Consider the following 12,304-nt stretch of genomic DNA (forward strand, 5'->3'; position numbering starts at 1 on the left):
AACACACGTGGGAAAATCAAGACTTCTATCAGCCACACTCCCAACTTCTGGGCTAGAGCATTCGCATGAATAAACAGGAGCAAGGGCTTTCCGTGGGCGCTGGCAGGCAGTCAGGGTAGAGCCGGGGGAGGGGGGGCTTCCGCTTCAAGGGGCGCTCACAGTCTCCGAGGGCCTCACCAATGCAATGAGGGCCCACGCCTTTGCCCTTACCTACGATTCCATCCCAGATCATCTTAAACACGAAGGAGTTGAGAAACGAGGAGATGGTCACCAGTTCTTCGAGTTTGAACGAAATTTGTTCTTCGTACACCTCAATGTCGTCGAGGATCCTAAACCAGACAGAATATTTGCGGGGTTCCCCACTGGGCAAAGGAAAATAAAGGCACTTGTGTGGCCCCGCTTCTCGGACAACAGAAGGAAGGTGTGCAAACAAGCTCGGCTCTTCGCCCCTTTAGACCGTGGAGTTCACAGATGAAAATGGGAAGTTTCGGATTTGCCTCAAAGTCACCTGGGAGCCGGGAACCGGAAGGGTCTGGATGAAACAAAACTGGTTGGGAATAGAAGCTGGGTGACAGGCTCCTGAGGGTCACCACTGACTAGACGGCAGCCGGTTTGTTTTTCCTCCTCCTTCTTCTTTAATCTCGCTGACACTTCCCGTAGTACAAAAGGTTAAATCAGGCGTCCTCAGACTACGGCCCGCAGGCCACATGCGGCCCACCGAGGACATTTATCCAGCCCGCTGGGAGTTTTTGCCTCGTTTTTTTAACTTCAAAATAAGACATGTGCAGTGTGCATAGGAATTTGTTCATAGTTTTTTTTTTTTAAAACTACAGTCTAGCTCACCAACGGGTCTGAGGGAAAGTGAACTGGCCCCCCGTTTAAAAAGTTTGAGGACCCCTGGGTTAAATATACAATTTGAAAAGAGAGTTGGGGGAGGGGTGGCTCTACTTCAGCTCCGGCCCCTGGAGAAGGAGCCGCAGTGTGCAGCCTTGGGGAGTTCCGGGAGGAGCCCGTGCACAGACGAACTGTGGCGGTGGATTCCACAGGCACCCTGCACCGGCATCACCGATACTTCTCAACCCCCTCCAGGGAGTCCCTTCAGACTCCCGGCTGCTCTTCAGTGGGTATCTGACGGACACTTGTCCACGTGAGCGTAAGCACGAATCATTAACGACACAGCTCTAACTGGACACGTCACACAACTTTAGCACCTGTCAGGACATCATCCTTCGCCAGCAACTGAAGACACCACCGTCCCTCCCAACGGCCCGCTCGGCCCCTTCCTCTGCCACTTCAAGGGCCCTGGTCCCCTCGGACCAATGTCTTCCAGCCTGAGTGTAGTTGTCTAGGCGCACCCTGTCTTCTCCCGCTGCCCCAACCTTTGGAGGAACAGTGGAATTGAAACACCCGGCAGACACGGGGGCAGGTCACAGGACCTGTTACTGCCCTGCTCGGAAGGGTTCAGTGGTTTTCCTGACTCCCCTGCACTGTACTCCGGAGGAAACTGAGGCACGGAGAGGTGGAGCAGCCTGCCCTAGGTCAGCACGACAGTATGATGAAGCCCCTCCCTGTGCCACGGGCCAGGCCAAGCACTCACCGGCATGGTCTCTTCCTCGCCATGCCCCCCCCACGAGGCAGGTGCTACTGATATTCCCACCTACAGCTGAGGACACAGGGGCTCCCAGAGGGTGAGCCCCTGTCCCCTTGCTCCTGGTAGTACAGTGAGTAGCTGAGTCAGGCTGTGCACCCTGGCTGGCCGACTCATGAACTCTCTAATGGAGCGACTTGGCACAGTGAGTCCTCGATGGAAGCCACTTGTGCTTGCCCCTGACACACCCCACATGGCACACACTCAGCGGTCCTGATCTGGCTTCCTGGAAGGACAGGAAGTAATACCTGCTGATTGCCCCCCCCCCCGGGGACCCACTCCCCCAATCTACTTCCCTTCTAAGGAGCCCATGAAATGAATGCAGCCATCAGGTCAGCAACAGCCCGTCGCCGACAGCGCGGCTCGGGCTCCCCGGACGCCGGGAGAGGAGCTGGGCCCCACAGCAGGGAACGTCACGTACGTGATGAGGTGCCGCGAGCAGTCGCAGAACAGGACCAGCATAGCCAGGAGCGGCTTGGACTCCTCCGTGTCACTGTTCAGACACTCCAGGAAGAGCTTCAAGCCCCCGTGGGGGCCCAGCTCACAGATGAAGGCCCACAGCTTGGGCAGCAGGTCGTCCAGGTAAGTGAGCCCTGGAGAGGATGGAGAGCATCAGGGTCCACGGAGGGCCGCGTCTGCCCAGCCTGTCCCCCGCCCCCCGCTAGGGAAACAAGCCACGCTACTGCGAGTGGCCATTTCGTGTCCTCACCGCCCCGGGAATGAAAACGGCCACCTAACAGCAGACAACCAACAGGGAACAGGGGCTGGCGTGGAGCCCTGGTGGCGCGCTGGGCTGTTCACCGCAAGGTCGGCAGTTTGGAGCTATCAGCCACCCACTCCTCGGGAGTGAGACTTTCTACTCCCAACGAGATCAGCAGTCCTGGAAACCCAGACAGCAGTGAGCGTGAGCATGTGCCCAATACGCTCGTCCTCAGCACGCTGCAGGTGACGGCTCCTGCCTGCAGAGCCCCCCTCTCTCCGTTCCGAAGCACAGAGAGGCTGAGTACCTGCCCTGAACTCACACAGCTAATAGAAGTGAGTGGCAAAGCCAGGAAGAGAGGGGCAGGCCTGTGTGACTTAACAGTTAGGCCTGGAGTCAGGGCTCAGGACAGCCTTCGGGAAAGGGCTCGAGAAAGTTTTTAGGCAAAGCTGAATGCATGTGGCTGTGCTTCAATAAAGCTTTATTCACAACCACAAGCGGGAGGCTGGAGCAGGCCGGTGGGCTGTGGTTTGCTGACTGCTTTAAACCTCCTGGGAAGCTCAATTGCATTTAGCAAAGCACTTTCATTTGCTTCCCTTATTCCACTTATGTCAGAAACAGGAGGGCAATGGAGGACCACAGGAGAGGTGCTCTGACGTGAAATTTAACCCTGCGGAAGCAAAAGGTGAAAGAGAAGGCCGGCATTTATCAGCCCATAGGTCGGCTGCCATCAGGGTTACATGGAGGGTGAGCCCCAAATGCTTGCTGAGAATAGAGGGCGCAGCCCGCCATCCGAGTCTGGACCACGCTTCTCGTTTTTGCAAGGAAGGCCTGCTCAGAAGGTCTGGGCTTTTAGCAAAGAACTGTCACCTTGAGAAGAAAGTTTCCATGCCACTTCGGGGTGCTTGCAGTGCAGGTGGAAGGAACTGCCAAGGAGGCAGAGAAACAGAATGCCAACGTGAGCAGCCTGAGTAGGTTGGATGCGTGGTGGGTTACAGGCTGGACTGCTCCCCTGCCAGCTGTGAGGTCAGCTGTTCAAGACCACCAGCCGTGCCTCAGAGGCAAGACAAGGCTTTCCACTCCCACAGAGAGCCACAGTCTGAGAAGCCCACAGGGGCGCTTCTCCCCTGTCCTCTTGGGGCGCGCGAGGAAGAACTGACTCGATGGCAGTGAGGTGGCTTGGTCTTTGGTTATATTAGCCCTGGGTCAGGATCGGCCTGATGACAACTGGTTGCATCTCAGCCGCAGCCCGGGACCGCATAGCACGCAGCAGAGAAGCCACGAAGGCTCCACCCAGCGAATAGCGTTCGCAGCTTACAAGGGAGTTTTGCTCTTATGAATTTTGCCAACCAGCTTCCCCGCTCAAGGTAGGCAGTTGGGCATGTCCAAGAGCTAGGTATGCAGCCAATAAAAATGATCCTGGGGTTTTGCCAGCATAAAATGCTCAGACCGTGACAGGTGGCCAGGCGGTGGCAAATGTGGGATTGTGGTGTTAGAGATTGTCTTCTTTCTGCTTCTGTCTGTCTGGGTTTTCAACCACAGCCAGGCAGGCGCTCACTAGACAGGGGAAACCAGGCCTTCCCACGAGCAATTTGAACACAGTCTGGTGACTGAGGTCTGACCCTCTACCTGAGGTGAGCCGATGCAGCTTTGCGCAGTTTTCTGGGCAGAGGAAAGCTTTCTGCTAAGACAGGCGGTTTGCTCAGTGTGGGCCGCACCTGTGAGGATCTGCAGTCGGATCTGGGTGAGCGTGGTCAGCGAGGTCTGGTAGAGGACACAGGTGTTGCACACCTTCTGGACCTCGGCGGAGTCCACCTGTTTCCCGCCGACAGGCCTGAGAATATTCCGCACCGAGGCTGACTTTTGGAAGGCCCGCTTTAGGAGATCTAGCAGGGAGAGGAGAGAAGTGAGCAGGGTCGGGGAAGGGGATCTGCCAAGCCCCGCCCACCCAGGAAGACCACACCCACCATACAGTTGGTGGTGCTGGGAGTGTCCTCTCTTGAAATACAGTAGGCACACGTTCACTCAACAGACACCTTCAGGGTCTCAGAAAATGTCTTGGGGCGAGCCAAGCCAAACTCACTGCCATCGAGTCAATTCTGACTCAGTGACTCTATAGGGCTGGGTAGAGCTGCCCCTGTGGGTTTCTGAGACTGTAACTCTTTATAGGGTTAGAGAACCTCGTCTTTCTCCCTCTGAGATGCTGGTGGCTTTGAACTGCTGACCTTGTAGAAATCACACTGCAGAGGACTCCTTTAAGGGGGAGGGGTCCGTGGTGGTGCAGGGGGCCAAGTGCTGGACCAGTAACCAGTAAGATTGGAGGCTCCAACACTCCCAGGGGTGGCTCCCAGGGGTGCCTCCCAGGGCCTGGCGGTCTGCTTCTGAAAGGTCACCCTTAAACCCCTGCAGAGCTGTCCTCACACGTGGGAGGTCACCAGGGGTTGGAACTGACTGTGGCAACAACCCACAAGAACACATTAAGGGAACAGAAGACAAGGTGGGGGAGCCTGGCTGAGACGTCCTGTCTGCGCTTGTCCAGGGAAGTAGGCCTGCGTGACTTTCAATACTGACACAGTTCACCGAGAGCATGTCTGTTTGGTGATGAATTGTCTTCTCCTTTTGACTTAAACCTTCCGCTCTACATCCTCCTGAGGTAATGCGCTGGGCTGTCCACTGCAAGGTTAGTAGTTCGAAACCACCAGGCACTCCACGGGAGAAAGATGAGGCTCCCGCAAAGAGCTGCCGTCTCAGAAGACACCCCGGGGGCAGTTCTGCCCTGTCCTGGAGGGTCGCTGCAAGTCGGCATCAACGGGATGGCGGTGAGTTTAGGGTTTGAGGCGTGACACACACTGAGCCCTCAGGCACTCACAGCTACAAGACCGGGCTTCCCAAGCACCGGAGGGTTTTGAAAAGGCCAGCCACCCAGAGTTCCAGCAGCTGCTGCTCCCGGTGCTGTGTGAGCGGCACCAAGAAACCTGTCCACAGAGCCCACGACCCACCCGCACCAGGGTGCTCCCGGGGTGGTGGTTCCGCCCGTGACTCAGTGTCCCTCTTATTAGCCCTACAATTAAGAGGGCAAAACAGTTCTACTTCCAAGGAGAAACTGGCCTCCCCGCCCTGTTCATGAGAAGTGAGAAAGTCTATGATCCATCTCTTTTCCATGTTGGCTACCAGAAGGGTCAGAGCCAAGTGTGAAGTTGAGAGCGACCACAGCGACGGTCCTGGAACATCCGCACCGTGGACATGCATCTGTGCTAGGACCCATGGCGGTGGGTGTTTCTAATTCGGGGCCCTGCGTGAGGTCTCTGGGAGGCATACGCGGGGTGTGATCCGATGCTAACCCACAGGTCTGCCGCTGTGCCCAGGAAAGGCCTGGCGGACCGACTTTCCCCGAGTGGGTTTGACTCTGGGTCACGTGGGGGCGCCGTGGGCTGTGGGTTTGGTTTTGCACGGTCGGGGCCTGTTTCCTAGCCCTCGTAACTCTCTGCCACGGTCGTAACTAAACGCAAACGTGGCTTCAGCCTCCTCAAGTGTCTACGCAAGGGGTCGCGGGGCGTCCAGCCCCACAGGTCCAGCACTCACTCTTCACTGGAAGCACGTTCTGGGGTGACGCTGGCGGCAGGGGGGCCACCTCCTGGGTCTCCAGGAGCTTCTTGCTGAGGATGTCGCTGAAGAAGAGGCGGATGAGAGGCACGCCCCACAGGACCTGCAGCTGCTTGGTGACCAGGGGCATCGACTTGTTTAGGCTAGGAGAAAGTGGGAGAGACAGGGTACGGGATGGCTGGAAAGTGAGGGCCCGGCATGATCCCCATGCCGGCATTCGCATGACAGAACAGCACACACATTGTTCCCGCTGGCCTGGGGTGTGCGGGCCCTGACCTCCTCAGCGAGACAGTCTCTGCACCTGCTGCTCAGCCTCTCCATCACCCACGGCCACCGCTTGCCCGCACATCTGCATTTGCTCAGGGGACCCCTCAGGGCAGCTGCGAGGAGGAGCGCACGTGTCTGGCGAGGACTCTGAGGCGGACAGAGGTCAGGAGGCTTGTCCACGGCCCCTCAGAGAGCAGGCGGTGGTGTTGGGAGCCATGCTCCTCACTGCTGTGAGGTGCTCCACCCTCCGTCTCCCAGCGCTCTGCAGGCTGGAGCAGTGAGCGGTCTTCCCTGGAGTCCCGAGGACGGCCGGTCAGGCAGGTCCTGGGAAGATGAGGTATGGCGACGGATTCTAGGTCTTTGCCCAGAGCACCTGGCCTGAATCCTGGACCTCAGGATTCTGAAGAGGAAATAGCTGCACCAGGTACCTCTATACCTCAGCCCAGGGGAGGCTTTCAACCCCTGGAGGCTGCCTTACTGGAATCTCTTTTCTCTTAACCTCATGTTTTAATCTATACTTTTCAATGGGAAATGTTTTTGTTTTAATGATCTCACTTTTTGAAATAGATCTGGAGTAAGCTCTATTCCTTTGAGCCTCTTATTTTTTATCAGTTATGTCCAAATCATAGCAGCTCAATAGTTACTTGAAAACAAAGATGAGACTGGGGGAGGGGGGCAGGGCAACTAAACTTAGGGAAACAGAACAACCAGAGCAGACGTAATGAGAAAGTTAACTCACTGTAAGGTCTGGCCCCAATGCCAGTGAATGAACTCTAATAGAAACCATTGACTGGGAACCTAAGCCGCTGTGGAGACCTCCGGGGCAAACGTTAGTATTTTTACTCTGTGTGGCAGCTTGGGTCAAGGTTGACAAGAGAAAATTGGGTTACCATTTGGCAACTTTAACATTCTGTTTCATGACACTGGTCGCAATTCCCTCTACCTAACAGCACCCTTCTCATCTCCTGCCTCTGTTTCCATTTGTCCTTCTATCCAGGCTTTTCCTGCCTTCTGAGTTTCTTATTTATATTTTTAATTATTTTAAAAGCAAATGTAGTCCTTTTGGTTTCATGTGGTTGATTGAATATATATATATATATATATATATATATATATATATAAATATATATATACACATACACACACACATACATGTTTTTCACTGGCAGCCTAGGTCACTAATAAGGGTTAGGTCAAAGAGGAAATGATAAAACCAAAAGAAAAAGCTAATAAATTTATTTATTGGCACTTACTCTATTTTACACAAATAACACGCATGCCCTACACTTTCTGGCTACTCCAGCGTGCTGCACACCCATTGCTTGCGTGGCCGTGCTAGACAGAGAGAAGGCTGGAAGAGGTCCACAGAGGCTGCCTGTAGGTAGTAGGATTATGGGACGGTCTCTAGTCTTTTGGTCTCATCTCTAATTTATACGCTAGGTGTGTATTGCTTTGATAAGGAACAAAACCTTAGCAGCTGGCAGGCAGGCAGAAAGAGCGAAGGGGGAGGTGGTGGGGGGAGGAAGGGCAGGAAGACGGTACCCGCCTCCAGACTCACCCGTAGTCCACAGACTGGGAGAACCATCCCAGCACAGGGTGCCAGTGGGTCAGGTTGGACTTCTTCTGCGACACGTACTTCTGACAGTAGCAGAGCATCTGGGTGAGCAGGCGCACGAACCCGTCCATCTCCTCCTCCAGGACCCGCGGGCTGAGGGAGCCCATGTGGAGGAGGTTGCCTGCAGGACAGAAGGCGTGTGTGAAGGGCCCGCCCACCAGTCACTCGGGCTGTTACACATGTGCCGGAACTTCCACTGGATGCAGAGGGGGGCTGCCGCGGGGTGCAGGGTTCGGAGCACGGGCTCCAGGAGCAGGCTGCCCTGCTTCGGAGCCAAGCTCGTTCATTGGCCAGTGTCTGCATGGAAGACTGGGAGGAGCGTGTGAGAGGGAGCTGTGAGGCCCGTGCTGAGCGTGAGGGTGAGATGAATGTTGAGGGGGCACGTGCGTGAGGGGGTATGAAGGTGCCGACTCTGAGTCGTTCGTTATGACATTGCAACATCACACTATCACAGGCGTCCTCAAACTCCGGCCAGCGGGCCACAAGCGGCCCGCCGAGAACACCTATCCGGCCCACCGGGGGGTTTTGCCCCATTTGTTTTTTTCCTTCAAAATAAGATACGTGCAGTGTGCATAGGAATTTGTTCATAGTTTATTTTTAAACTGTAGTCCTGCCCTTCAATGGGTCTGAGGGACCGTGAACTGGCCCCCTGTTTAAAAGGTTTGGGGGCCACTCAAAAGCAGGGCTCAGCATAAGAAATGACCTTTGGAAGAGGATCTGGGGGTCTGGAAAGTAGCACGGTCCCTGAACATCCCCTGTGGGAGGAGTTCCACAGGAAATGACCTTTACCACGTGGCCCAGGACATTTTTCCTATACCTGCCAGGCAGTGAGAATGATGGGCCTCTGCTGACTTTCAATACTCTTCCCCAGGAGCCTTTTCTCTATACCAGAGTATTGTTACCAGGGACCAGGCCCCGCCCAGCTCCTTCTCAAAGTCCCGCCCACCACGCCCCACAGGCCAGTCCCACCCACCACTCCAGGTCCCTTTTTCCCTTGGTTGCCCTAACAGACCCAATTGAGGGCTGTCTCCGGTCCCTCAGCCAGCTGCCAGGCTGGCACAGTTGCCTGTCTCTTTCAGGGTCTCCCTGTACATTTGATTGTCCGCCTGTCCAATGGGCCACCCAGCCAAGTCCCGAGCTCGGCAAGGGGGCTTCAAAAGGTTCATGAAAAGGTGGGATATTCCACCAAGGTCTTGCAGCCCCCCTGCAAGGCAAGGGAAAAGCAAAGCCCGCGGGCGTCTTTGGGTTCCCAGGACACCGTCAACGAAACTCACCCATGAGGCAGAGGGTATGACAGCCTTCCAAACTCTCACACACGTCACGACACCGCTCTCCATCTCTTAAAAAGATGATGAATTTACGAAGCATGTCATGAGATTCTAAGACAGTGAGCCGCTGTGAACAAGTGCAGATAGTTAAGGCGGGCGGGGGCCCACCAGAGCATGAAGTCAGTCCCCTGCAGGCTACTCTTGGGGGACCAGGACAAGACCCTGTTTTACTGCGTGTGTGTGTGTGTGTGTGTGTCTCCCCACACGGGCTATTGGCTGAGAGGTAACATCCTGGGTGCAAGGTGGGACTTAGCAGAGAAAACCATTTCCTTTCTCACTCTGAAGGAGCTGAGTTTGGGGGCGACACTTGCCGAGCCCACTTACCTCGGGGGCGAGCATGCTGAGATGGGTCACGAGGGCCGGCACAGACAGGATGTGGATGAGGAACGGCCGAAGCAGGTTGTCTGAAAATTGTGCAGCAAGCACAGGGCTAGACAGACAAACCACCTCACTCAGACGGGTCCGTGCTTGCTCCGGAACCAGAGGGCAACCCCCCAGGGCCCCCTCAACTAAGAACACCTTGTGGGGTCTCAGGGGAAAACCAGAGAAGTTAATGTTGGCACACTCATGCGATGTCATGCCATGCAGCTCTTCAGAATCGGGCTACGCAGTGGTTCACTTGGTAGAATGGGGTTCACTTGGTCAGTGCCCTCCCTCCTACTTGGGCGAGCAGTGCCTGGGCTCTTAGATGCTTGCAACTGTATCTCAGATACAACTGGCTGCTTCTCGCCTCGCCTCATGCAGAGGAACCAAATGCTCCAAGTAGAAAGGCGTCTACGAGACATGCAGTCCTGTGAGTCACAGGCTCATCTAGCTGGAACCAGAGCAACTAGATGGTGCCCGGCTACTGTGATGACCATTCTAATCAGGACCACAACAGGCGGGCCCTGAGACAATGGGGGGGAAATGCAAAACACAATTTCACATGCCTCAACATGACACAAAGCACCCCAGACTTGCGGGACTGGTTGAGACCCGAGGACTCCTTGGGCCTACTGTCCTGAAATACTCTTTGAACTCTGAACTCAAACTGACCCGACTTCAGCTCACGGCCACAGGTTGGCTCACAGAATAGTATCCCATTTGGTCTGAGGCCAAGCGGTTGATGACTGCGGGCAGTCCCGGGATCTCTTTAAGCCTCAAACCAGAAACATCTCCCTGCTTTGGCCGTTGAACAAGTTTTGGGGGCACGACAGTTTCTCACAATTTCCCAAGGGGAGAGTTACCATCTTACATGCTTTCCAGGGGCCCTGGTGCTGTAGTGGGTACTCACTCCCTGGGCTGCTCACCACAAGGTTCAGCGGTTCTAAACCACCAGCTGCTCTGCAGGAAGAAGACGGGGCTTTCTGCTCCCTTCAGGGGTTTCCGTCAGGGAAACCCCCAGGGGCAATCCTGCCCCGTCCTATGGGGTGGCTGCGAGTCAGGGGGCTGCTGCTGCCTTTACACATCTCCCAACAGAAGGAAGGCAACTGTTTCTGCTCCTCCACGTCCTAAAATTCTCCAAAGCTGCGCTCACTAAACTATCCCTTGCATCTTGCTACCCTGGGCCTCCTCCAACTCTCAAAGTGTCCCTTTGCCACTTAAAATATATATAGTTTGCATCTTGGCCATTCGTTCTGAAGGATCGCATTACAGAAACATTCAGGGAGGGCCGGACACAGAGAATTCAGAGAGAGAGAGAGAGAGAGAGAGAGAGAGAGAGAGAGAGAGAGAGAGAAAGAGAAAGAGAGAGAGAGAGAAGCAAGGGACCATGGCTCTCACCCAGAACGCCACTTCCTGGACCTCCCCAGTGAAGTCTGACCTCGTGGGCAAGCCCCCACCTAACACAAGTCGGCACACGGACCCCCGAGCGGTGGGCTCTGACTTACCGCAATGCTAGGGAAAAGGCTGCGGTTAAAGTGCCTTTGGACAGAGCGGGCCGGGGCCTCGCCAGGCCACGCGTCAGCAGTATCTGAAAGACCATGTGAGCTGGTCAGGGGTGACAGCAACTTTCTCGTCATTTGCACATAGCACATAAAGTATGTGTGTGTGCGTGTGTGTAAATGTACATACATAAATATGAGCAAGTGTAAATGATATAAGTCATACAAAGGAAATGTATACATAAATGACGTATAATATATAAATTAAGTATATTTCTAAATTGTGTGTATATAGAGCAGACGTCCTCAGAGTGCGGCCCGCTGCCCGCCGAGGACATTTATCCAGCCTGCTGGGTGTTTTTGCCCCCCCACCTTTTTTTTAAACTTCAAAATAAGGTATGTGCAGTGTGGATAGGAATTTGTTCATAGTTTTTTTTTAAACCATAGTCCAGCCCTTCCAATGGGTCTGAGGGACAGTGAACTGGCCCTGTTTAAAAAGTCTGAGGACCCCTGGTATAGTGTGATAATCGATCACACCAAATTCATTGCATTGAGCCAATGTTGACTCACAGAGACCCTACAGGACAGGGTAGAACTGCCCCTGTGGGTTTCTGAGGCGGTAAATCTTTATGAAGGTAGAAAGCCCTGTCTTTCTCCCAAGGAGCGGCTGGTGGTTTCACACTGCTGACCTTGCGTTAGCAGTCCAGCGTAGAACCACTACGCTACCAGGGCTCCTTGATTTATATAGGAAAGCACAAAACTAAAAGGAGCCTTTTGGATTAAAGCAGCGGTTCTCAACCTGTGGGTCAAGACCCCTTTGGGGGGGTCAAATGACCCATTTATAGGGGTCACCCAATTCATACCAGTAGCAAAATGACAGTGATGAAGTAGCAATGAGAATCTTATGGTTGGGGGTCACCACCCCATGTGGAACTGTATGAAAGGGTCGCAGCATTAGGAAGGTTGAGAACCACTGGATTAAAGAAAAACAAACTCCATTACAATGTTTTTTTGAAAGGGAGAAAATATGGACGCGGCCCAAGCCACCCGCCCTACTGCCATCGAGTGGATTCCGATCCACGGCAACCCTGCAGAGGATTTCCCAGGGGATGGTGCTTTCACAGGAGTAGAGAGCCTCCTCTTCCTCCCGAGGAGCGCTTGCTAAGTTCACACTCTCCTCTTGTGTCAGCAGCCCAGTGAGCAGCCAACTACGCCACTTAGGGCCCCTTCAATGGGTCAGCAGGTTCATCTCTGTCGCTTCTAGGGATGTGCGCTTAAAAA

General features: G+C 54.5%; 1 protein-coding gene across 3 annotated transcripts in view; it reads right to left on the reverse strand.

The window, feature by feature from the left end:
- UBE3B (ubiquitin protein ligase E3B) overlaps nucleotides 1-12,304 on the reverse strand; it is a 42,731-nt gene that overhangs the window by 17,770 nt on the left and 12,657 nt on the right. For all 3 annotated transcript variants that reach the window (XM_075534079.1, XM_075534077.1, XM_075534078.1), the window contains exons 8-15: nucleotides 11,030-11,112; nucleotides 9,486-9,591; nucleotides 9,108-9,228; nucleotides 7,777-7,954; nucleotides 5,931-6,094; nucleotides 4,067-4,234; nucleotides 2,070-2,241; nucleotides 211-329 (exon numbers count right to left, since the gene is read on the reverse strand). In XM_075534079.1, the coding sequence (XP_075390194.1) occupies nucleotides 211-329; nucleotides 2,070-2,241; nucleotides 4,067-4,234; nucleotides 5,931-6,094; nucleotides 7,777-7,954; nucleotides 9,108-9,228; nucleotides 9,486-9,591; nucleotides 11,030-11,112 (1,111 nt within the window). The remainder of the gene's footprint in view (nucleotides 1-210; nucleotides 330-2,069; nucleotides 2,242-4,066; nucleotides 4,235-5,930; nucleotides 6,095-7,776; nucleotides 7,955-9,107; nucleotides 9,229-9,485; nucleotides 9,592-11,029; nucleotides 11,113-12,304) is intronic.

This window comes from Tenrec ecaudatus, chromosome 16, assembly GCF_050624435.1.
Source record: "Tenrec ecaudatus isolate mTenEca1 chromosome 16, mTenEca1.hap1, whole genome shotgun sequence".
NCBI lineage: Eukaryota > Metazoa > Chordata > Mammalia > Afrosoricida > Tenrecidae > Tenrec > Tenrec ecaudatus.